Source organism: Lepidochelys kempii, chromosome 10 (assembly GCF_965140265.1).
Source record: "Lepidochelys kempii isolate rLepKem1 chromosome 10, rLepKem1.hap2, whole genome shotgun sequence".
In the NCBI taxonomy this organism is placed as follows: domain Eukaryota; kingdom Metazoa; phylum Chordata; order Testudines; family Cheloniidae; genus Lepidochelys; species Lepidochelys kempii.
Genome location: NC_133265.1, coordinates 84993479 through 85017525, shown reverse-complemented (window position 1 = coordinate 85017525; position 24047 = coordinate 84993479). Strand labels below are relative to the sequence as shown.

The following is a 24047-nucleotide window of genomic DNA, read 5'->3' as shown; positions in this document are numbered from 1 at the left end:
AGGCTGGGGCGGGCAGGCGGGCACGCTGCACTCCTGAGCTCACTGCGGCTCTCTGTAATCTCCTCTCCTGCCCGCCCCCACCCCGCTGCGGAGCGGTGCCTGTTCCCATCACATCCTGCCTCCCTCCCCGTCTCTCTCCCACTCTCCGCGCCCGGCTCCAGCGCTCCCCGGCTGCCTCCCCGAGCTCCAAGCGCCCAGCTCCAGCGGCATGGCTGGCACGTTCGCCCGCGTCCTGTGCGCTCGCAAATCCGCCGGCCTCCTGGCCGTGGTGGGAGCCGGGTCTCTGGCCACCGGATTCCTGCTCACCCAGGACGCGGTCAGCGCTGGCGAGAGGCAGCGGCGCCTCTACCCGCCAAGGTACCGGGCGGGGCTCGCTGCTCGGCCGGGACCCTCCCTGGGCTCGGTGCCAAAGCTAGAGGGGGGCTTCGGTCTCCCAGTGTGGGGAGGGGGCGCCCTCGGAGCCAGGGGGAAGCGCCCTGGGGCGGGTGCGGGGGGCGCAGACGCTTTGGGGGCCGGGCGGGCTGCGCGGCTCTCCGGCCCGTGGGGGTTGGGGTGGGAAGGAGCCCAGCCCGGATCGCCCCCGAGAGGAGCCGGTCCCAGCTGGCCGGGTCCCTGCAGGCAGCGCAGGCTGCGGCTGGCGCCCCGAGCCATCACGTAGCTGCTGCAGATCTCGGGCTGCGCCTCCCCCGGCGGCTGCGGCGGAGAGGGACCAATGTCTGCCCCGGGCCACTCGGGGACTATCCCCAGCCCAGCTCCGCTGCGTCTCCCTCGGGGCAAGGTCGGTGCCGTCCTGGCTCCCGGCCGGGATGCTCAGGAGGAGCGCGTGGGGCCGGGGATCACCTGCTGATCCGGATGAAAGCGCCTGGACCCCCGGGCGCTGAGCCCTGCCCGCAGAACGCAGCAGGCGGGCCGGCTTTGCGGCTGCGGCTCCCGGCGCCCTGCTTCCTCCCCCCGCGGAGCCGCGCTGTGCCCCGGGCAGGCCGGGCAGCGCAGGCGGGAGCGCACCTGGAGCCGGACGGGACGGGGCGGCTCTCCTCCCCCGGCGCCTGCTGGCTGGCTGGGTCACCCGCCGGCTCCGGGCCTGGCCCTGCCCTCGCCTGCCCAGCGCACAGGGGCCGGGCGGGTGGCTGCGGCCCTGCGCCAGGGGCAGGGTCTGGCGGGCGCTGGGGACGCTCTGCGGGGAGGCTGGATCGCCGTGTGGGGGCTCGGCTCTGGCTGGAGGTTGCCTTGGCTGGAAAGCTCCTGGAGTGCGAGCAGGGGGCTGGAGTCCTGGCGGGCAGCGGCTGCAGGGGGCTGGAACCGTTTGTACTGTGGGGGGCTGAGAGCCATTGAACCAAACGGTAACCCTGTGGGATGGAACCACTGCAAGCCAGGGGGTGTAGCAGCCTCCCAGCACCCTCATTCCAGCACCTATGGGTGCTAGTGATTGGGGCAGGGGATCGGCCTGCGATTCCCCCCCCCCTTCCACCCCAAGGTCTGCGGGTTACATCCTGGGTCCTGTGACCTTGGGCAAGGGACTTTTCTGTGCCTTGGAGCTAAGATCACCTCCTGCCTCAGCACAGGCCTCCTCCCTGCAGGCTCTGGCTGAGCCCACCGGGCTGCAGCAAGGTCTGTCCATGTTTCATGCTCTCAGGGCCCCTGGAGCAGCCCCTGGCCCTGGGAGTGGCCCTGGGGAGGGCTGGGCTGGGCCTTAGCTCCCAGGGAGCTGGAGCCCGGCTCTGAAGAAGCTGTGAGCTTTACCCTTGGGGGAGGACATTTCACAGGCTGGGCGTGGAGGTGGCAGGCAGCCTTCGACTCTTTGAGGGTTAGAGTAGGTGATCCCTCGGTCTCTTTTAACCCTCTGGCTCTAGGCTGGTAGCTGGAGCATGGGCACTATACATACTTTGAAAGGCACAGGCCCTGAGACAGCATGGGAAAGGCCCCATAGCTGGACAGAGCAGCCATGAGTTATCCACAGGGCTCGCTGCTAGGGTGACCAGATGCCCCAACATTAGGGGCTGTCTTATATAGGCAACTATACTCCCCCCCAAAGTATCCTGCTTTTCCACACTTGCTATCCGATCACCCAGATCATCCTATGCCTGGCATGTGTGCTCCTGGCCCGGCTTGCTTTCCCAAGAACCCTCTCCCCACCCTCACCCCTGCCCTCAGTAACTGGCCCGAGTGCTCCCACCCAAATCTCTGCCCCCTACCACCTTCAGCATGTCCGGGCTGTGTTTGGGGCCACTAGGGAAAGACATGAGTGATGGGTTGTGATGGGTGCTACCCATGGGAGCCCGCTGTGGTCAATCAGGGTGAACTGTAAACAGAATGGGGCAGACAAACCCCAGACGCTGGTGGATATTCCAATACTTAGATAGCACCTCCCTGGTTAATCAGACGTCCAAACAACGCAGTTCCCTTAAAGTATCCAGCCTCAGGTCTCCATCCAGACACACATGTCAGATATGATGGTGATCACTGAAAATCTTATTTCATCATATAAAAGAAACGGTTCTCATGACCCCAAAGGACCAAGCCCCAGACCCAGGTCAAATGATAACTTAGATCTTACCCCAAATACGCACTTATAGTCAATTCTTATTAACTAAACTAACATTTATTTAAAAAGAAAAGAGAGAGAGTGTTGGTTAAAAGATCAATATACAGACAGACTTGAATTCAATTCTTGAGGTTCAGATACATGGCAGAGATCAGCTTGTCGTTGCCAAAAGTCCTTTTAGAAATAGTCCATAGGTTACAGGCCAATGTCCATATTAAGGGTGACTCCAGTCAGTGACTGGGGATCTCAATCCTTATGGCTTAAGGTTCCCCCTCTTGAAACCCAAAGCAGATCTGAGATGAAGAAAGATCTTCTTCATCTCAGGTTTTTATACATTTCCAAATCTGCAAGGTTTTTATACATTTCCTGCAGCCTTTTGGCCTGAGAAAACAATCGGCTTCACTTTCCTTCTCCCAAACATCCTGGCAATTAGCACAGGGTCATTTATCCATTAAACAGTTAAGACACAGGTTACCACAACCTTCAAAGAGACATACAGACAATAATACTATGTCACTCAAGTGTCTTCCTAAATGTTAATATTCCTTTTTTGATCTTTGAATCAAAGCTACAGCCATCGACAAGACTTGTTTGCTGACATCACAAGACCTGAGCAAACATCTACTCTTCTGTCTCTAACAATGCAGACTTGCATTTCAAAGCTCTCTTCATTTCCATCTCTTCCTAACCAGTCTCTAAAGTTCGGCCATGGGTCAGGTCAGTCTGGGAGTTAATTAACTCTTTCTGGCCCTGTCACCTTTCAATGAGATATTAAATTACACTCATAACGTCACAGGGGTTCATTCTAATGTAGGAGGACTAAAGCAATGCAACGAAACACTGCCTGCTGACTCAAGAGCACAAGTACCAACCTCAGGGCAGGCTGTTAGGAACCAGGGCACAAACTCCAGACTGGCAGTGATTTCCGTACAGTACTTAGATTGCACCAGCTAATTACCAAATGTAAACCCCTGAGGCACTGTGACAGTAGCAGCCGTGTTAGTCTGTATCTGCAAAAAGAACAGGAGGACTTGTGGCACCTTAGAGACTAACCAATTTGTTTGAGCATAAGCTTTCATGGGCTAGAGCCCACTTCATCGGATACATAGAATGGAACATATAGTAAGAAGATATAAGTACTCCCGTTCTTTTTGAGCAATATTCTGGTTACCCAAGTCCCAAAGGACCAGTCACTTACCCCAGGTCAGTTGCACCTTAGATCTTACACCAAAGACAGCACTTTTAGTCAATCCCATACAGATTTACTAAATAGAAAAAGGAAATCAGAGCATTATTTACCAAGTTAAAGCAAGCAAACAGACAAATGAGTTAGTCTTGGTTTCTAGAGGTAATAGAAGCTTCTATAATCAGTCAGCTCTATTTGTCCTTTAGGGCTAACCCAACCTAAGTGGCTTGGGATCTCTTGCTTTTGCCTCAAGGCAACCCCCCCACACACATATTCCAAGCAGCAGGGATAATCAGTTCCTTCTTTTTAGGGGTTGTGTTCTCCTCTTCCCACATGCTTTCAGCTGCAAAGCTCAGTTGATAGGAGGAGTCTCTTGCTTGATGCATTTTCACCGAGAGGAGGCAGAACCATGACAAAAGTCTTTTGTCCTCTTGTTGAAGGTCCATAGGGAACTTCCAGCTGCAACAAGCCACAAGAGTCCATCTGGTATCGCTCAACCTTTCCTGTTGGGAAGGTCATAACACCTTCTGTTGAAGCTCAGCCCTTCACCCTAATTAACATCTCTCTGCTCCATGGGGATTGACACACAGAGGCCCCAACATTATAAGAACTTATTGGACATTGTGTTTTGCCATATGATTTTTCCAACAGCTGTCTGGATAGGTAGAGTCCCCCATTACTACCAGGCCTTGTGTTTGGGATATTTCTGTTATTTGTTCCAGAAATGCCTCATCCATCTCCTCTTCCTGATTTGGTGGTGCACAGTACACCCCTACCACAACGTCATGCTTATTTAACCCCTTTTTACACAGCTGGTCTACCTCCCACCCCTTTCTGGATCTTAGAAAGAGTGTATATGCTTGATGTACAATGCAACACCTCCTCCCTTTTTACCCACCTGTCCTTCCTGAACAAGCTATACCCCTTTATACCAATCTTCCAGTCATAAGACTTATCCCATCAAGTCTCTGTGATGCTAATTAAATCATAAGCTAAATGATGTACTAATACTTCCAGTTTTTTCCCTATACTTCTTTCATTTGCATATAGACATCTAAGATGTTGAGCAGATTCCCTTACTGATTTCTTTCTTGATGCTTCTGTTGTAATTTCCCATACCCTCCACCCCCACCCCAACATTCAACCCTCTCTTACAGTCATCTTTTTTATAGGCTTTTGTCATCTGTCCCCTTTGAACCTAGTTTACAGCCCTCCTTACTAACTTGCTAGTTGGTGCCTCTTGGTCTGCTGAGAAGAGGTGGGGTGCACCTGACCTTCCTTCCAGACCTGCATCCCATTGTCAAGGAAGTCAAAGCTGTCCCATCAACACTATCTGCATAGCCAAGCATTCATCTCCAGGAAGTGCATTTCCCTGCCTGGGCCCTTACCCTCAGCTGGAAGGATGGACATGAACACAGCCTGTGCCCCTTTGCTCTGGCCCCCAGAGCCCTGTAGTCACTACTGATCTGCTCAGGGTTTGTCCAATTGGAAGACCCAGACTCGCAGTGTGGCTGTGCAGCAAGGCTTATGAGCATTCATGTGATACTTTTGGAACTGTTAAATATTATGCTCATTGCTGGCTGAATTATGTGCCTCTTTATCTGTCAAAGAAAGGACAAAATCTTGCACCAGTTAGGGCACAAAAGTGACTGATCTCTGTAGACTACAATCACCTGGCTTTGGATAATATTCAGAGGCTTTCATTTTGGCTATTTCAGACCAAAGGATTAAAGTGGTATTATTCAAAGCCACTTCTTCATTTGAAAGCATTTTGTCAGGCTCACTCACCAGAAAAAAAGTCATCCAAATGTTTTGTAGATAAAGTTCCTTCTTCAGATTATAGCATCTTGGGTAGCACCAGCTAACGTTATTGTGCTGCATAAAACAATGGTGGACTTGCCTTGTCCATGCTGTGCCTGGACTGAAATTGCAGGACCATATATAGTGTTTCTCACCTTGCCTGTGGTGAGATGGCAAGATGTTTCCACATCTGAGGGAAGTAGGGCTTTATACCTTTGAAGGCGCTTAGACATGAGTTTTCTTGTTGTACATAAGATCATTGTCTCTCTTCAATCAGCTCAGAAAATGCCATATCACAAGTTGACTATTGTTGCAGTGTAACTGGATGGTTTTGCTTTATGATTAGTTTTACTAAAGTAGGAAGAAAGTCATGGTGAGTGATTTGATTGCTAAGGATGCAGTTTGTCTTTCCCAGATATTCTGAGCAACATGTCACCAGCTCCTCTCAGATTGTTCTCTCAAATGTTTCTATTTTATGAAGTTTGCCCTTGTGGGTTTCTCTCCGGCAAAGCACTTCAACAGGACCAGTTGCTGGAGGATGTGCTTGCTCAGGTGGCTATAGAAGTGGGTGAACAGGTTGCTCTCTGACCAGATTCAGAATTTGTCTTTCCTGGGTTCAGTACAACTCTGACATGTGCCAAATTCAACTTCCTTGTGTATTTCTGAAAGCACCCCCCAGGAGAGAGCATTGAGAGAGCAGGAGAGAGCACATCATCTAAACTAGAAAACTCATCCAGCAGCCACCAGTAGAATTCACTTCTCCTGCTTTCTGCTGCTGGCATCACCAAATTCTGACGAGCACTGGTGGCTTTTGACAGTTTTGCCTTCTTTTCATTTTCTTGACAGATAACACATATTCAAAGTTTGTGAAGAGTCTCTCTCTTTGATGTAAGCTTTAAGGGGCTTGTATCCTCTATGTCTTCATATATTATAACTTCCCTGTTGAGGTAGAAGTCCCAGAGTATATTGTTATATTTCATTTTGTACAATATACAGATCTAAATTAGCACAAACCTGTATGTTAGTATCCAACTTGCTGTTTTTGTTTAGTTAGCACTTTGTTCCAAGTGCAATATGCAGCTGTGAATTGTCATCTCCAACCCTAATGCTGACCTGTGCATAAAAGTATCACTGAATTACAAAGCTAGTTTCTAGAATATTTCAAAGGCTAGTATTGCATGCATAGGCAATTACAAACTAAAACCTTTTGCCAGGCAGACTAGATGTTATTTTGAATGGAGCAAAGCTTACAGCTGGAGAAGATTACATTAGAGAAGTTCATGTACATTTACATCTACCCACTACGCAGTACAAACTGAGAACATGTAATCTACAGCTACTGGTTCACAATATTCAGTGTGACACTGATCTGGTCAGCAAATTTCAGCTGAAAAACATAGAAAACTATTGTAATCACTCGTGAGATCCTTTGACAATTACAAATATGTGATGTGAAAATATTTCATGTTAGTATATTGCAAAATGTTGATATTCACCACTTTTGCCACGTGCTAAACAGCTTAACTTCTGAGAAAAAAACTTGTTGATGGAAAACCAACACAAATCTTTTGATACATTGTTTGGTAGTATTGACCCAAACCCCATATTAAGGTTTTGAAACTGACCAGTAATAACGGCAGTCACAATCACGTGGCAGTGTCTCTGCAACTGTGCAAAAAATGACTTTCATTTTGGGTACCATTGCTTCACCTCACCTACAGGCTTATGCCACCACTTGACAGCTCCACATCATACCTCATCGAAACATACATAACAGAAGCTTTCTAATGATCTATGATGGGAGGGGGGTGTACATGAAATTCCAGAAATAAGGTCCTTTGTTGAGAATTGCCCCATACCTATTGGCTTGGCCTTGCCTTGAACAGGACCCCAAAGGCTCAGAGACCACAAGCCAAAGTACAAGAACCCAATATGTATTATGGCTGAAAAGGAGATTTAACACAATCTCCTGATTTGAGGGAGTGAGTCAAGATTGTTTGGGGCAGGCAACCCTGCAAAGGTCAAATGGGGGTCCCCCCAGTATTCAGCAGCCAGTAACTGGAGCACCAGATGCCATGATGCTTTCTCCTAGGAGATTGACAGTATCATGACCCGCTTCGTACAGGAGTGCTCTGTGGCTGTGACGGACAGACAGTACACAATGAACAGGTGCCAGCAGGGGGCTCAGGAGGCGTGCTTGGCACAATCCTTGGGTTTTGTAGGACCAATCAAAACTTGTGCCCTGCAGATGGTTTCCTTCGGCAGCTCTTTACAAGTGGAGCCCTTAACACCTTACAAGAAGCTGTATTCTGCTGAAATGTCCAGCCCCAGCTGGAGCTGCTCAGCCAGCTCTGCAGACACTGAAAGGGCTGGGGGGCTCCCCGCTCTTCCCCTGGGGAATCTGCCCAGCTAGTATTCACAATGTCATGGGGAAGAGGCTGTCGATGCACACCTGGGACCAGCAGCGTGTGTCCGTGACAACGTGCGTCAGGTTGTACATGGGGCAATAGCTAGCTTGTGGCAGAGGGCAAACACCAGTGTGAGGAACACTGGAACGAGCCAGGCTATGCTGCAGGGTGGGGCATGCTCTCCTTGGAGCTGAGGTGGTCTGGACCAGCTTTACTCCTGCCAGCCCCTACTCCTGCCAGCTTGAGGCAGTATGGGAAGGAAAGAGAGCTCAGCCTGGAGCAGACTGGATTTAGTCCCCCTATGGAGCAGTCAGCCTGTGGCCAGTGGTGTCTGCGCAGAGCAGTCAGCAGAAGCTGTCCCTCCCTTTCTCCCCACTCTGGATTCAGAGAAGCTGCAGGGCCTTGCCTAGCCAGAGGGCCCACTGTTCCCATGGAGGCGAGAGAGGCAGACACATTCCTGGGGCCCCACAGTGGAGGCGACTGCACTCACAGCGCTGTGCGTTGTATCGCATGCCGGGTGGGGGAGGCAGCAACAGAAGGGGACTGTGACTGCTACAGATACCCCTGCCCCAAGGGCAGCGCCTGTGCTGAACTGCAGCATGCTGCTCCCGAACACCAGGAACCTACCTCAGCGGGCCAAGGTCTGCTGAGCTCTGGCCCCCCAGCATCCAGCTCCCACCCAGCTTCCCTCCAATAGCCTGACGAGGCAGCCCTCGCGGGGCTAGAACACACTGTTTGCAGTGGGGCTCACCGGTCACCTCTGTGTGTATTTTCCTAGGAATGGGAATGCTCTGGGTACCTCTGTCACCCCCTGACTAGGATCAGAGCACCTACAATGGGGGCTGGGGACAGGGTATGCTCTCCAGGACGGAGACTGGCCCCGTGACCCATGGCAGCCGCTGTCTAGCACTGAAAGACTCATGCCAAGCCTTTCGCCCTTTTGTCTGAGCTAACAGGTGCTTGTCTCAGATTGCCCCATTAGCAGGAGGAAGGGTTCAGCTCACAGAGGCTGTGGCCAGGTGCCCTCCCTGCCAAGCCCCCAGTGAACACAGGAAAAGCACAAAGCTTCTCTAAGCCGAGAATGAGGTCAGGAGAAGAACTCTTGTTAAGCTGATTAAAAGTAAGCGTCTCCCTAATGCAATAAACTGCACCATTGGGAGCAGTTCTTGACAGCTGCAGATTGGGGTCACTGGCTCCTTCTCTGTCCTTCTGCGCGTCCCTTCCTTCCTGTCCAGACACCAGCAGCCAAGGTAACACCAATGAAGAAGCCAAGGGGTGCAGGGACCCAGGGGCAGTGGCTCACAGATCTATCCCTATTAGGAACAATCCATGTGCTTGACCCTGTACAAAACACACAGGATGTGGGGCCAGATTTTCAAAAGCCGTGGATGGCTAAAGATGCAGACGGGGGCTAGTGGGCTTGTGGAGAGCAGGCTGGACACCTAATTCTATTGACTGGAAGAGAAGAAAATATGGATCTGAGGAGAAATAAACCAGAATGGAAGCTCCCATATTCTTAAAGCCTTCAGAAAACCTGGGCTGGGTTCTCCTGCCAGAGCAGCCCCAGCCCCCTCTTTGCCCATTCTCCTCACTCCTGCCCTGCAGCCCTCCACTAGCCCAGCCTGGGCTCCCCTTTTCTTGCCACATGGATGGTGACTGGAAAGACGTTTATTCTGTTTTGCACCAGCAGCGAGCTCAGCATTGTGTGGGACGGGGAACACAGCCTCCACCCAGAGGTGCTTACACGGGGCAGGCCAGGGAGGAGATGGTTGTGTTTGCGCCTGGTGGAAGTGACTGGGGAGTAGGGGCTGAGCAGAGAGGGGTGGAGTCCAGCACCTCAGTGCAGGGAGGCAATTCCTGGCATGGGGCAGTGCAGGGGACGAGGGGCAAGAGTCACTGTGGAGTGTAGGAGAGAGTGAGGTGGAGCAAGGCCAGAGGAGGTAGCAATGGGACTAGAGCTGGAGGGAGGTGAGAGGAAGCCAGTGCCTTGCCTGGGGCCAGAGACGGAGATCCTTGGCATTCACATATGGGAAGCCACGAGCTTGCTGCTTCAGCTAGGCTCCCATCAGTCTGCAGGGGCCAGTAGTGATCTTGGCCGACGTGGTATTCCCGCCACTGCGGCCTCCTCTCCACTGGGGCTGGAGGACGTGGAAAGCCGAGAGGGAGCAGATCCCAATGCCCTGACACACGAGCAGGACACACTGAAATCCAAAAAGGCCAGTGCTCCAGCCCAGAGGGTTAAACATTCCCCATATTCTGTTCTCCCCACAGCGCCGAATATCCAGATCTCCGGAAACACAACAACTGCATGGCAAGTAACCTGACCCCTGCCATCTACGCCCAGCTCTGCGATAAAACCACCCCCAACAGCTGGACCCTGGACCAGTGCATCCAGACAGGCGTGGACAATCCTGGGCACCCCTTCATTAAGACTGTGGGCATGGTAGCAGGTGATGAAGAGTCCTACGAGGTGAGCAGCTGCCAGAGCTGCAGAGCAACTCAAAAGCGTCGCATAATAATCTTAGCAGCACAAAAACCCCCAGCCTCAGCCAGACAGCATCTCACGCCCCCAGCACTCACGAGCCCTGCACCATCACCCGTAGCTTGAGCATGCATCTCCTTGGCCTCACCACGCTGTGACCTCTTACCGTCAGACATTTACCTGATGGAGAATAGCATCTGCAGGGAAATGGGCTCCTAGCCCTCCTGCTTTAAGGGCCCAGGGGTCACCAGCTGGGGTCAGGATGACCTGCCCATCTCCAGAAAAACACTGCACAAGCAGGTGCATTATGGGACATCTGATCCTTCCGGACACACCCCAGCACTGGGCACTCTAAGGGACCCGATGGGGCTCAAGAGGCGGGGCGGGGGGAGAGGGGAGGGATTCCAGCCCCTTAACGTGGAGTCCAGTAGTGAGCTGGACGGGCCATTGGCTGCTCCTTCAAGTGGTTCCTGGTTTATTAGAATCTGGGGAACTTGTTCTAAACTAGTGGCATGTCTGCCTTGTTGAACATTAACCTGTACCAACCACTGGTGCTGGCCAAAGGGCAGGACAGAGGTATTCACATGTGCTCCTTCCCTGCCCTATATTCTGACCCCATAAACCCTCCCCACATCCACACCCACACAGGGCTTCCCTTTCCTGCCCTACATTCTGACCCCATAAACCCTCTCCACACCCACACCCACACAGGGCTTCCCTTCATTCTGACCCCATAACTACCACCACCCCCTGGTCACCACACATGGCTTCCCCCTTTCCCCCCACTCCAGTCACCACATGGGGCTTCTCTCCCCCACCCCAGTCACCACACAGGATTTCCCTTCATTCTAAACCCATAACCCCCGCCCCAGTCACCACATGGGGCTTCCCCCCCAGCCCCAGTCACCACACAGGGCTTCCCTTCATTCAAACCCCATAACCACCGCCCCGCCCCAGTTACCACACGGGGTTCCCTATACTCTGACCCCATGAAGAAGTGTGGCCTCACCGGGTGCACCCCCTGATGGCTGGGTGTGGCACAGCTGTTCTGGTTCCTCGAGTGGCTCTGATCCTGTGATGGATCACAAACTAAATGTGAGTCACGAATATGATGAAGTTGAAAATAAGCTAATACCATTCTGGGGTGTATTAACAGCAGTGTTGTATGTAAGACATGGGAGGTAATTGTTCCGCTCTGGTGAGGCCCCAGCTGGCGCACTGTGTCCACTTCTGGGCACCACATCTAGGAAAGATGTGGACAAATTGGAGAGACTCCAGAGGAGAGCAACAAAAATGATAAAGGTTTAGAAAACCTGACTTTGGTGTCACTGTGGATAGTTCTCTGAAAACATCCACTCAATGTGCGGCGGCAGTCAAAAAAGTGAACAGAATATTGGGAATCATTCAGAAAGGGATAGATAAGACAGAAAATATCATATTGCTTATATATAAATCCATGGTATGCCCACATCTTGAATACTGGATGCAGATGTGGTCGCCCATCTCAAAAAAGATATATTGGAATTGGAAAAGGTTCAGGAAAGGCCAAAAAAAATGATTAGGGGAATGGAACGGCTTCTGTATGAGGAGCGATTAATAAGACTGAGATTTTTCAGCTTGGAAAAGAGACAACTAAGGGGGGATATGATTGACGTCTATAAAATCATCACGGGTGTGGAGCAAGTAAATAAGGACATGCTATTTACTCCTTCTCATAACACAAGAACTAGGGGCCACCAAATGAAATTAATAGGCAGCAGGTTTAAAACAAACAAAAGGAAGTATTTCTTCACACAACGCACAGTCAATCTGTGGAACTCCTTGCAAGAGGATGTTGTGAAGGCCAAGACTATAACAGGGTTCAAAAAAGAACTAGAGAAGTTCCTGGAAGATAGGTCCATCAGTGGCTATTAGCCAGGATGGGCAGGGATGGTGTCCCTAGCCTCTGTTTGCCAGAAGCTGGGAATGGGTGACAGGGGCTGAATCATTTGGTGATTACCTGTTCTGTTCATTTCCTCTGTGGCACCTGGCATTGCCCGCTGTCAGTAGACAGGACACTGGGCTGGATGGACCTTTGGTCTGACCCAGTCTGCCCGTTCTTATGACCTGTGAGGAAAGGTTAAGAAAATGGGGCATGTTTAGTCTTGAGAAAAGAAGGCTGAGGGGGACCCGATCACAGGCTTCAATTACGTGAAGGGCTGTTATACAGAGGATGGGGATCAATGGTTCTGCATGTCCACCGAAGGTAGGACAAGGAGTGTTGGGCTTAATCTGCAGCCAGGGAGATTTAGGTTAAATATTAGGAAAAACTTTCTAACTCTCAGGGTGTTTAAGTTCTAGAACAGGCTTCCAGAGGTTGGAAGGAAGGTTGTGGAATCTCCATCACTGGAGGTTTTTATGAGCAGGTTGGAAAACACCTGTCAGGGCTGATCTAGGTTTACTTGGTCCTGTGTCAGCACAGGGGGCTGGATATGATGACTTCTTGAGGTCACTTCAGCCCTTCATTTCTATAATTCTATTATTCTAACCCCATTACCCCCCACTACTTTAAGGGATGTCCCTAAACTCTAACCCCATAACCCCCCATCACTGCGCAGGCCCCCATATTGTAAACACATGCCCTCCACATCACTGCCTGTGAGTGCCCTACACTCTAACCCCATAAACGCCCCCACCACTGCGCAGTGAGCCTACACTCTAACCCCATAGCCCCCCACTGGCAGGGGTTGCAGCAGGGGGGTGGGGAGGTAGACACGGAGGTGGGAGGGTGCACTGGGGCTCTGGGGGTTGCAGTGTTTTGGCTGCCCAGTGGGGAGGAGGGAGCCTGGCTTGGTTTAGGGCATTGCTGTGTTTTGCTGCCACAGCTTCATTTCTGTCCCAGGCAGAGTCTTTGCTGCACCATCTCTGAACTCCCCTGGGTTCCTGGCCTGCCTGTGCCCTGTGCATTCACCCAGTCAGTTTCTTCTCTGTCCCTGCTCTGCAATCCCTGTCTCCACTGGCCTCTCCCTGGGAAGAGGCTACAGCTAAGCTACAATGCCTGTGCGGCCCACAGGCCCATTGGGTGGAGAGAAGGTCAGCATTACAAGATGCACTGGACCTACATGGAAGATGCACTAGGGAGCACTCGGGCTGCAGGACAGTGCTGCAGGGACAGGCCATCTCCCCTTTCCCTGCACTGCTGGGCCGGGCACAGAATGGAGAGTAGGCCTATCCCCCAGCAGGCAGATGGCCCCCTGCTCCCCATGACTCCTCTCTAATCCCTGCCTTTTCCAGGTATTCGCGGACCTGTTTGACCCTGTGATTCAGGAGAGACACAATGGTTACAACCCACGGACCATGAAACACCCCACGGACCTGGATGCCAGTAAGGTGTGTAACACCCTGGGGTCAAACGGTGCCAGAGGGCCAGGGCTCACTGGTGTCAGGTAATGATTCCAGCTGACCTGACCTCTGCAGTGTCCCCAACTCCCTTATGGCCTAACCTGTATCTAATAGTGTTGTGTCAGGTGTCATTGGAAAACCGATAACACGCTGAGCAACAATAGTCTTGCATGGAGCATGTACCATAAACACCCAAGGGAAAGAAAATGGGAAGGAACTATGGCACTATGGTATGGTTCAAGCCAACAGGCCTGGCAGTGAGTAAACAGGTGTTTGCCAGACAAAGGAAAGGCTGACCTCCTCCCTCCAGGTGCAATCACAATTAATAATCACCGTCAAGTGGCCGTTCACTGGCCTATCGGAGGCTGTAGGGACAGATCGATTTGTGTTGTAGAAAGTAGCAGTGAGAAGACACCAGTATGGAGTCTTCTCCATCAGACTCCATGGCACCTTTCCTGCAGCTGGGGCATGGGACCCTGAGAGGGGCCAGTTCAATAGTTCACTGGGCTAGCAAAGAGAGGGCAAAGAGTCCCCAGTGATCGTTCACTGAAGAAGACAAAGGAATTGAGCACATTGAACTTTGTGGGAACCCCTCCCCCGGGGGAGGGTAGCCTCTTGCTGGAAGGACGTGTGGTAAAAATCTGACCTTGAACCAAGGCTGGAGTGGTGGTAAGTCTTAGTCACTACAACGTGTTTTATTTGCTTGTAGCCATTTCTGATTTTATCCCTTACACTGGAACTCACTACAACCGATCTTGTGATTAAATACACGTTTTACTTGGAGTCTAGGCCAGCCCAGTGCTGTGTTTGACTTGAGGTGCTTGTTAGCTTCAGTTAAAGCAACAAGATGCTGCGGTTTTGTCTCTTCAACAGACCAACCAATCTTACTACTCCTCTGAACGTTCCAGGAGAGGGCTGGACGCTTCAGGGCAGACAGTTTTGAGGAAATTTGGGACTGGGGGGACTTGGTGAACAGTCACCAAGGCTGGTGGAGAACAGAGAGTGGCTGGGGTGTAACAAACCAGCTGCTGGATTCAGAGTTGCGGGCTTGTCTGCTGGCCAAGAGGGTCCAGACAGGGAGCTACAGCATCAGAGCATTTTACGGGGTTACGGGACAAGCGGTGAGACAACCCCTCACTGGTCTGAGTTGTACCCCAAGCTGTCATCATTTCGTAGTCAAACAAGATTTTCACCTGGCTTGCTGTGTGGACTGAAGTTTTCCACTCTAAGCACTGGTAAAACCGTGTAAGTGATTGCCAAGTGCCCAGGCTGGGAGCAGTCAGAGAAAGGTTACAGGGTTATTGTGTGTATTTTGGGTACGAGAACTACAGAACAAAGGACATTTAAAATGAATGCTGGTGAAACAGCCACGTAGCTGGAGCTGGCTAAGGTAGGAAAGGAGCAAAAAGCCCTAACAAGAGATGCTGAGAAAGCAGCAGGAGAATAGCAGAAATAGGAACCAGAACAAAGGGAGGGAGAGCATGAATACCAACAATGGGACATGGACAGCGGAGCCAAAGAGCGCTAGCAGCTGTGCACCAGTGAGCCCTGGAGGCAGTGACAAAGGAGGAGGAGAGACTGCAGAGCCTGGACATGAGGGGAAGCCGTGGACAGAGCTCACAGGTGCTCTCTCTCCCCAAGGAGCACCCAGCTGGGAGGTTCATAAGGGCCCAACGTTCCGTAGCAGCTACTCGGGGCAGCTTTACATGTTTTTAATGGAACGGAAATTACACAAGCTTTGAACTATGGGGAATTGACAGAGGCCGCACTGCAAAGGCTCCCGGTGGCTCCTGAGGTGAGGAGAACATTTTGAAACCTCAGAATGAAGGACAAGCTGAGTCCTAGAGACCGTGTGTATAAACCATGTGGTTTGATGAAAACGGGGGCAAGGGGAAGGAGGCAGAGGGCTGTGAACAGCTGTTTGATCTTTTTGCACAGGAGCAATGTTCTGAAGAAGCCAAACAAGCTATTTGGGATAAATCTCTGGCCTGTCCCCAAAACAGCAACTCTGGCTGATTCCTATGTACAAGCCAGCGCGGCCAATGAGCGCAAGCCACAGAGGAAAGGGCAGAAGCCCAGTGTTAAGTGAGGGGGGCATTTTGTCCCTGGGAAGAGAAAGGGTGGTTGGGAGTCCAGGCACTCACCTCCCCAGTCTTGCTCCCTTGCTAGAAACCACCATCACAGACTCCCTCTTCAGGAGAACAGTCCAAGAAGGTGCTACCAGAAATAATGGCCCTAAACTAAGAGAAGATAAGCCCACACCCTGCCCAACCCAGATCACTGCAGCTGTCATTAACACAGAGAAGCCTGCAGGGCCCCTCGTTAATTTTGTGAGGCCTGACTCAGAGAAAGTGGCTGTGGAATTTATGAACGTTACCAAGGTGAATGGCAAAGAATGCATAGGAGAAGGGACCCAGTGCCCAGATTTCTCTGGCCAGGGAAAGCATGGTCAGAGAGACTGGCATGTTACCTGGCCGGGAGGTAGAACGTCTGGCATTGGGCAGATATAAAATTCCTATACCTCTGGCTAAGTGGGAAGGGTTAGACGGGGTGTTGGACTGCATTCCTATGGGAATGCTGCTGGGAAATGCCGGCTGACCTGTGTCTCAGGCTGTGAACGTCGGACCCTATGGTGAAATGGAATATAGTTCTGGGACCCCGAAGGGCATGGGGAAGACCCAGACTGCTTGGGGGAGGGAAGACATGTCTAGCTCGGGCTAGCAGAAGGAAGCAGTGTGCTTTCGGGTGTGTGTGGGGGGGGGGCATGGAGTGGAGGAAAGTCGCTCACATTCAGAGCTGGGAGTTAGTACCTAGGACTGAGGACACTGTCCCACTTGTCAGCTGCCAGAGTTTGCAAATGAGCAGAGGGCAGATTCTGCTGCAGAGTGCACAAGGAGCTGTCCTGGAGGGGAACCCACCAAGGGGAAAGTTGGACAGGGAAGCTCCCGTAGGGAAAGCCGAAAGCCCTGGGAAACCTTACAAGCACCTAGTTGTGCAGCCCAGCCCTGTGGGCAGTTAATGGTGCTAGCCCATAACTGCCCTTTTGCCGGTTTGCACCCCAAAATGTGACATACAGGCACAATCAGAGCCCAGTACCCCTGGCACAAGAGAGGACACTGCTCTAATCCCCAACTGGGGAGAATGGGAAATAGAGGGCAAAACTCCTGGCTCCACCCACTTATCATTATGCCCCACCCACACATAATGAGACTCCACCCACTCACCCTGGGGCATGAATCTTTTGGCAAAAATAATCAGCAGCCCAACACTGGTTCCAGGCAGGCACTGGCTGCAGATGCTGGTGCAGTCCTGGGGGGGCAGGGGAGGGGGAACACATTGTAACCCCCACATCTCACCCTCTGGGGGGCTTTTCAGACAAGGACTGACCCAGCTCCTACCAGCCAGCATTGGCTTCCCTTCCCCACCCCATCTGCCCCTCACTGATGACCCAGGCTCGCTCCCATCTTGGGGCTCTCACCTCCCACAGCCCGTTTCTACCCCCAGATTAAGTCCGGCTACTTCGATGAGCGCTATGTCCTATCATCGCGCGTCCGGACGGGGCGCAGCATCCGCGGGCTCAGCCTGCCCCCTGCCTGCACCCGTGCTGAGAGGAGAGAGGTGGAGAAGGTGACTGTGGATGCCCTGAGCGGCCTAACAGGAGACCTGGCTGGCCGGTACTATCGCCTCAGCGAGATGACGGAGAAGGAGCAGCAGCAGCTCATTGATGTGAGCAACAACACGGGGCCCAGGGCTGCCATGGGGTGATGGGGGACACACACATCAGGGCCCCCCTAGGGAGTGGGGCAGGGCCAGGGCCAGCCATAGGGCTGCTGGAGGCTGGGGAAGGGTATGACACAGATGGGCCAAAACTGGCAGGTGCCCTGGAGAAAGAACCCCAGAAATAGTAGCTCAGCTTCTGCCCTTTTCTTCTCCCTGCCACTGCCCCCATCCCCTTCCCGCCCCCTGTCCACCTGCCCTTCACACTCCTCAGTGGCTGCCCCTGCCTGCTCCACCCAGGTTCCCTGCCCTGCACGGCAGATGGTATCCGTGCAGGCCGGCTAGGTGCTCTCCTCCCAGACCGTGCGCATGCTTGGGCACAGCTGCTGGGATCTAGCTGGCTCCTCAGCGGGCTGCCTGCAGAGGGGAACAACGCAGCCATGCTGCTTAGTCCCAAGGGCCACGGACCCTGCAGCCCAGCACCTCCTGCGGCACTTCCTGCTCCTTGTCTCCCTAGGATTGGCCTCATGGGTGCTGCCAGCATCCTGCTGGGCCCTGCAGCCTCTGGACCCGGGGCAATTCCGGGCAGATCCAGCCATAGCCTCTTGGGGCTCCAGAGCAGTTCCAGCCCCGGAGCGGACTCTAATGAAGGGGATCCTTAGGGACAGCCACTGTTGATCTTGCTGGGAGTTGGCCCTGCCCAGTGATTACAGCACAGATTGCCCCTGATGTTTCCAGCTCCGAGTGCAACTTGCAGGCCCCAAAGGCAGCTGCATCCGCCCTGCATTGGGGAGCTGACCAGAAGGGCAACAGGGGAGGGCAGAGGCCAGAGCTCAGGGTCTGGGTAGGGTATCCCCTGGGAACGGTACTTGTGGGTGTCTTGCTCACACCCCACCTCCTTTCGCAGGATCACTTCCTCTTTGACAAGCCCGTCTCCCCCCTACTGACAGCATCAGGAATGGCCCGGGACTGGCCGGATGCCCGAGGAATCTGGTATGGATCCACTGCTTTCATCTGGACTGCTGACACCACACAGCCTGTGGGGCAAAGGGGCCTGGCAGAAATACCAGTAGGACTCCAGGCACTGCCCTTAGCCAGTTGCCATGGCCACACAAGGCAGCACAATACCCACAACTACACCTCCTATTACCCTCCCCCATTCCTCTCCACACACCCCCCCTTATAGCCACTTCCCTCTACAACCAGCCCCCCATAACCACACGGCCTCCACCCGCCCACCATGACCACATCCCCCTCTCTACAACCCCCCTCCCATCATCTTTCTCATCCTCCTCCATACACCCAGTTCAAACACTCCTGAGGGCTGACTTTATCTTCAAAGAGATCAACTGGAAGTTATCTCAGCCCTTCAATGTCACTCACTCATTAGCAGGCAGGTTTCTAACCCGTTAATCAGTCTCTGGGCTCTTCTCTGACCCCCTCCAACTGATCAACATTCTTCTTGACCAGTGGGCACCAGAACTGGACAGAACTCCACCAGTGCCAGATACAGACGTTAAAAACCCTCTCTACTCTGATTTGAGATTTGCCCGTTTATGCATCCCAACATCGCATTAGCCCGTTTGGCCACAGCATCGCACTAAGAGCTCTTGTTCAGCTGACCATTCACCAGGACCCCCACCTCTTTTCAGAGCCCCTGCTTCCCAGCAGAGTCCCCTAGTCTGTGAGCATGGCCTAGGGTCGTTCCGACATGTTTACACTTGGCAGTAGGCAAATGCATGTAAACTCATGCCCCACACATGTCTCATACCCCTGCTGCCCCCGCCCCTTATAACCAGGCCCCAGCAAGGCGCTTGCTTTTCCAAGAGAAATCGTTTGTGGCTTGTTTGTGCTGTAGGAGCCAAACTTGGCTCTCCCCAGACCCCTTAGCCCAGAGATTCTCACAACCAATTTTCTGGTGGCCTCAAGGTGTGGCCGCCAACCCTTGCTGGTGGCCGCTCTGACAAACCTCTCTGTGCCTGCCCTCTGCAACCCTTCAGAGAGAGCCCATGGCCCCGGGGAAGGTGGGGGGGGGAACTCACCAGTCACTTGCAGCGTCCCAGGCTCCCCATGCCCTGGGCAGGTTGGAGTGGGGGAGCTGCCTGGGGAGCCCCAGTGACCAAACACCATAGCCACCTCCGTGGACAAGAGCCGCCTCCGGTGCCGCACACACTGGCCCCTCGTGTCTCCAGAGGCCCTGCCCAGAGCCCCGGGGAGGCTGCGTGGTACAGGGCGTCGACCCTTGCTGGTGGTGCCAGCACAAACCCCAAGGTGGCACATCCCACTGCCTCGGGAACAGCTAGTCAGGAGCAATAGCTGTGTGCTGCCAGGAGGGGACGCGGCTTTGCCCCCCCCCCCAATCTCTGCCCATGCTCTGGAGTTTTGTGGCTGCAGACAAATGCGCTGGTGGCGGTGTTTGAGACACGCTGTGTCACGGAGTCCCTGGGCGATGCTCTGGAACTGCTCCCCATGAAGCCAGTCAGGACTCTGGGGAAGTCGCCTTTCTGTGAGCAGCCTGTCTTCAGGACACACAGCTCACACAGCTTCCACCTTCCTGGGTCTGACCTCGGAGCATTCAGCATCCTCTGCCCCTCCGTGCGCTTCCCCCCAGCGAGTCCGCCCAGGCGGGGTCCTGGGGAAGCCAGAGGGTCCGGCACCCCAACTTCGCAGTCAGACGTGACTCTCAGCCAGCCAGTAAAACAGAAGGTTTATTAGACGACAGGAACATGGTCTAAAACAGAGCTTGCAGGTGCAGAGAACGGGACCCCTCAGCTGGGTCCATTTTGGGGCCAGTGAGCCAGACAACCACGTCTGCACTTCACTCCATGTCCCAGCCAGCCCCAAACTGAAACTCCCTCCAGCCCCTCCTCCTCTGGGCTTTGTTCCTTTCCCGGGCCAGGTGGTCACCTGATTCCTTTGTTCTCCAACCCTTTAGCTCTCACCTCGCAGGGGGGAAGGGCCCAGGCCATCAGTTGCCAGGAAACAGGGTGTTGGCCCTTCTCTGTGTCCAGACTCCTGCACACACCGGCCCTCTAGGGCTCTGCAATGATCATACACCCTTACCCCACCACCTAGATACTTAAGAACTGCCTAGGGGAAACTGAGGCACCCCCACACTATTCAGAGGAAACATTAAGAACAGTCCCACTTCGTCACACGCTGCCTTAGGGAGTGTCCCCACTGCACTTACACACCGTGGCTGGCCTGTGCCCGCTGGCTGGGGCTGTGGGACTGTTTAACTGCAGTTTTCAGAGTAACAGCTGTGTTAGTCTGTATTCGCAAAAAGAAAAGGAGTACTTGTGGCACCTGAGAGACTAACCAATTTATTTGAGCATAAGCTTTCGTGAGCTACAGCTCACTTCATCGGATGCATACTGTGGAAACTGCAGAAGACATTATATACACAGAGACCATGAAACAATACCTCCTCCCACCCCAGGCTCCTGCTGGTAATAGCTTATCTAAAGTGATCACTCTCCTTACAATGTGTATGATAATCAAGGTGGGCCATTTCCAGCACAAATCCAGGATTTAAGAGAACGTCTGAGGGGGGTGGGGGGGTAGGAAAAAACAAGGGGAAATAGGCTACCTTGCATAATGACTTAGCCACTCCCAGTTTCTATTCAAGCCTAAGTTAATTGTATCCAATTTGCAAATGAATTCCAATTCAACAGTTTCTCGCTGGAGTCTGGATTTGAAGTTTTTTTGTTGTAATATCGCAACTTTCATGTCTGTAATCGCGTGACCAGAGAGATTGAAGTGTTATGAATGTTATAATTCTTGACATCTGATTTGTGTCCATTTATTCTTTTGCGTAGAGACTGTCCAGTTTGACCAATGTACATGGCAGAGGGGCATTGCTGGCACATGATGGCATATATCACATTGGTAGATGTGTAGGTGAACGAGCCTCTGACAGTGTGGCTGATGTTATTAGGCCCTGTGATGGTGTCCCCTAAATAGACATGTGGGCACAGTTAGCAACGGGCTTTGTTGCAAGGATAGGTTCCTGGGTTAGTGGTTCTGTTGTGTGGTATGTGGTTGCTGGTGAGTATTTGCTTCAGGCTGGGGGGCTGTCTGTAGGAAAGGACTGGCCTGTCTCCCAAGATTTGTGAGAGTGTTGGGTCATTCTACACTTTCCATTGAATGCATCCGATGAAGTGAGCTGTAGCTCACGAAAGCTCATGCTCAAATAAATTGGTTAGTCTCTAAGGTGCCACAAGTCCTCCTTTTCTTTTAACTGCAGTGTAGCTGTCAGGGTTTGGCTGCAGCTGCTGGGATCTAGCTGGCTCCGTTCCAGCAGGGGCAGGATCAGTGCTCTCGGCCCAGACGGCGTGCAGGCTTGGCCTGGTTGCTGGGACCTCGCTGGCTCCCCAACGGGCTAGATCAATGCTTTCCTCCCGGATGGCGGTGCCACCTGCAAGCCAGAGCTGGCCCAAGAGTCTCCCACCGTGAGTCTGTCACAGGGGCTGACCCTGGCTGGGCACCTCCTGCCTGTGGGCTGCCCAGCATCTACCCAGCCCAGCTGTGGCTCTGGATGCTGACAAACTGTCCTCTCCCCCAGGCACAATAATGAGAAGACCTTCCTGATCTGGATCAACGAGGAGGATCACACCCGCCTCATCTCCATGGAGAAGGGTGGCAACATGAAGCGGGTCTTTGAGAGGTTCTGCAAGGGCCTGAAGGAGGTGAGCGCAAGGACGCCCCGGCCTGACCCTCCCGGTTTGCCCAGTGGAATGGCCCCCTGAGGAGTAGGCTCAGTCCACAGTGCCCAGTGTCAGTGGCTCACACTGGGGGGCTGCTGAGCCCCAAGTCCTGTAGCAGCCGGTCCAGGCTTTGTTTGGGCAGTGCTGGGAGAGCTGACCGGGAGGCTGACCTGCACTTGTTCCTTGGGTTCCAGGTGGAGAGACTAATCCAGGAGCGAGGCTGGGAGTTCATGTGGAACGAGAGGCTGGGCTACATCCTGACGTGTCCGTCCAACCTGGGCACTGGGCTGCGCGCAGGGGTCCACATCAAACTGCCGCTGCTGAGCAAGGTACAACTGCAACTGTAGCTGCTCAGAGCAGGGCTGAGCCTAGGGGCAGGTGGTCAGACCTCACAAAGCCAGGAGAACAGCCATTGAGGGTCCCGGGATTTGGGGCTTCTCTCAAAGTTGGGGGACAGGTACAGCAGCTGCTTGGTGTGAGGAGCAGTGCAGACAGCTCCGTCTGACACAGATCCGAGGTGGCCCTGGGCCCAGCCGCAGACCAGATTGCGTCCCATCTCTGGGAACAATCCCTATGGCAGGGCTTCCCGCTTCAGTTCCCTGCGCACTCCTCAAAGGGCCCTACAGGGAAGAGACTCCCCCCTCTCATTGGCTGGGCTCCCCGTCCCACACCCAGGCCTGGTAGCCTCTCCAGGCTCCTAGCTCCAGAGGCCCCAGCCCTGCTCTCCTCGACTGCCTCAGCAGGGACCCAGTCTCCCCCGCAAGGCATTGACCCAACGCCTCTCTGCGTTTCCAGGACACCCGATTCGCCAAGATCCTGGAGAACCTGCGGCTGCAGAAGCGTGGGACGGGCGGGGTGGACACAGCCACCACCGGCAGCACCTTTGACATCTCCAATCTGGATCGCCTGGGAAAATCTGAGGTACCTGCCTGCGTCAATGTTCTGGCAAAGCCTGGCACGGGAGGGCACTGCCAGCAGGGTGGGGGCAAACTGCAGGCCAGCCGGCTGAGGGAAGCGCTGGGCTCCTGGCCCACGGACGGAGCCAAGCGCAGGGCTGTGGAGGAACGAGGGGGCTGTGCTGCTGTCTGGCACTGGGGGCCTAGGCTGAGCTGCGGGTGCCGCCTGCGATTACCACAGCCAAGGGTGTCTCGTGCTCGTGGGTGTGCAGGGCCTGCATGCCCAGCGCCTTACAGGAGCCAGGCCCTGCTCGGGGAGGGCTCAGCCAGGGGGCGGGGAGGGCTACCAGGGAAGTGTTGTGTGAGCCCGGAGGGCTGCTGGCTGCAGCCGTGGCCCCTGGGCTGCGGGAAGAGGCGGTGCCTGACTCAGGCTCTGTGTTCCTACCTCAGGTAGAGCTGGTGCAGCTGGTGATAGATGGAGTGAACTACCTGATCGACTGTGAGCGGCGGCTGGAGAGGGGCCAGGAAATCCGCATCCCTTCGCCTGTTCCTCAGTTCAGGCACTAAACCATCCCTGGAGCCCCCCCTCCCCCTCCCTGGAGCCTGACCGGTCCTGCTGGCCATTGTGTTACCCCAATGCACTGCACCAGCCGCCATAAACCTCTGCGGCTCTAAGCCTGGCTCTGGCTGGTTCTTAGCCCCCAGCATCCACTGGGGCTCCCGTCTCAGCTTCCCAGGGCCCTTGGCCCCTGGCTGGGACGCCCTGAGCCCATTCCTGGCCCTGCTTAGGGAGAGGGCTCCAGGCCAGGCCCTGTTGACTGGCTCAGCGGCAGAGGCTGCAGCTCCCTGGCTGAGCCGGCAGCAGGTGCCGGCACCTCCCGACCCAGGCAGCCATGGTGGCGGTCGCAGCAGGACCAGCGAGCACAGCG

The 24047-nt window shown here is 53.9% G+C and overlaps 1 protein-coding gene across 1 annotated transcript; it reads left to right on the top strand.

Moving 5' to 3' along the window:
• Nucleotides 1–23793, top strand: CKMT1B (creatine kinase, mitochondrial 1B). Its single transcript, XM_073304625.1, has 9 exons — nt 1–357; nt 10208–10406; nt 13692–13787; nt 17304–17525; nt 18424–18509; nt 22081–22204; nt 22417–22551; nt 23018–23143; nt 23569–23793. Exons 1-9 carry the CDS (start codon nt 209–211, stop codon nt 23683–23685), a joined length of 1254 nt encoding a protein of 417 aa, XP_073160726.1. The 5' UTR covers nt 1–208; the 3' UTR covers nt 23686–23793.
• Nucleotides 23794–24047: the final 254 nt, after the last annotated feature.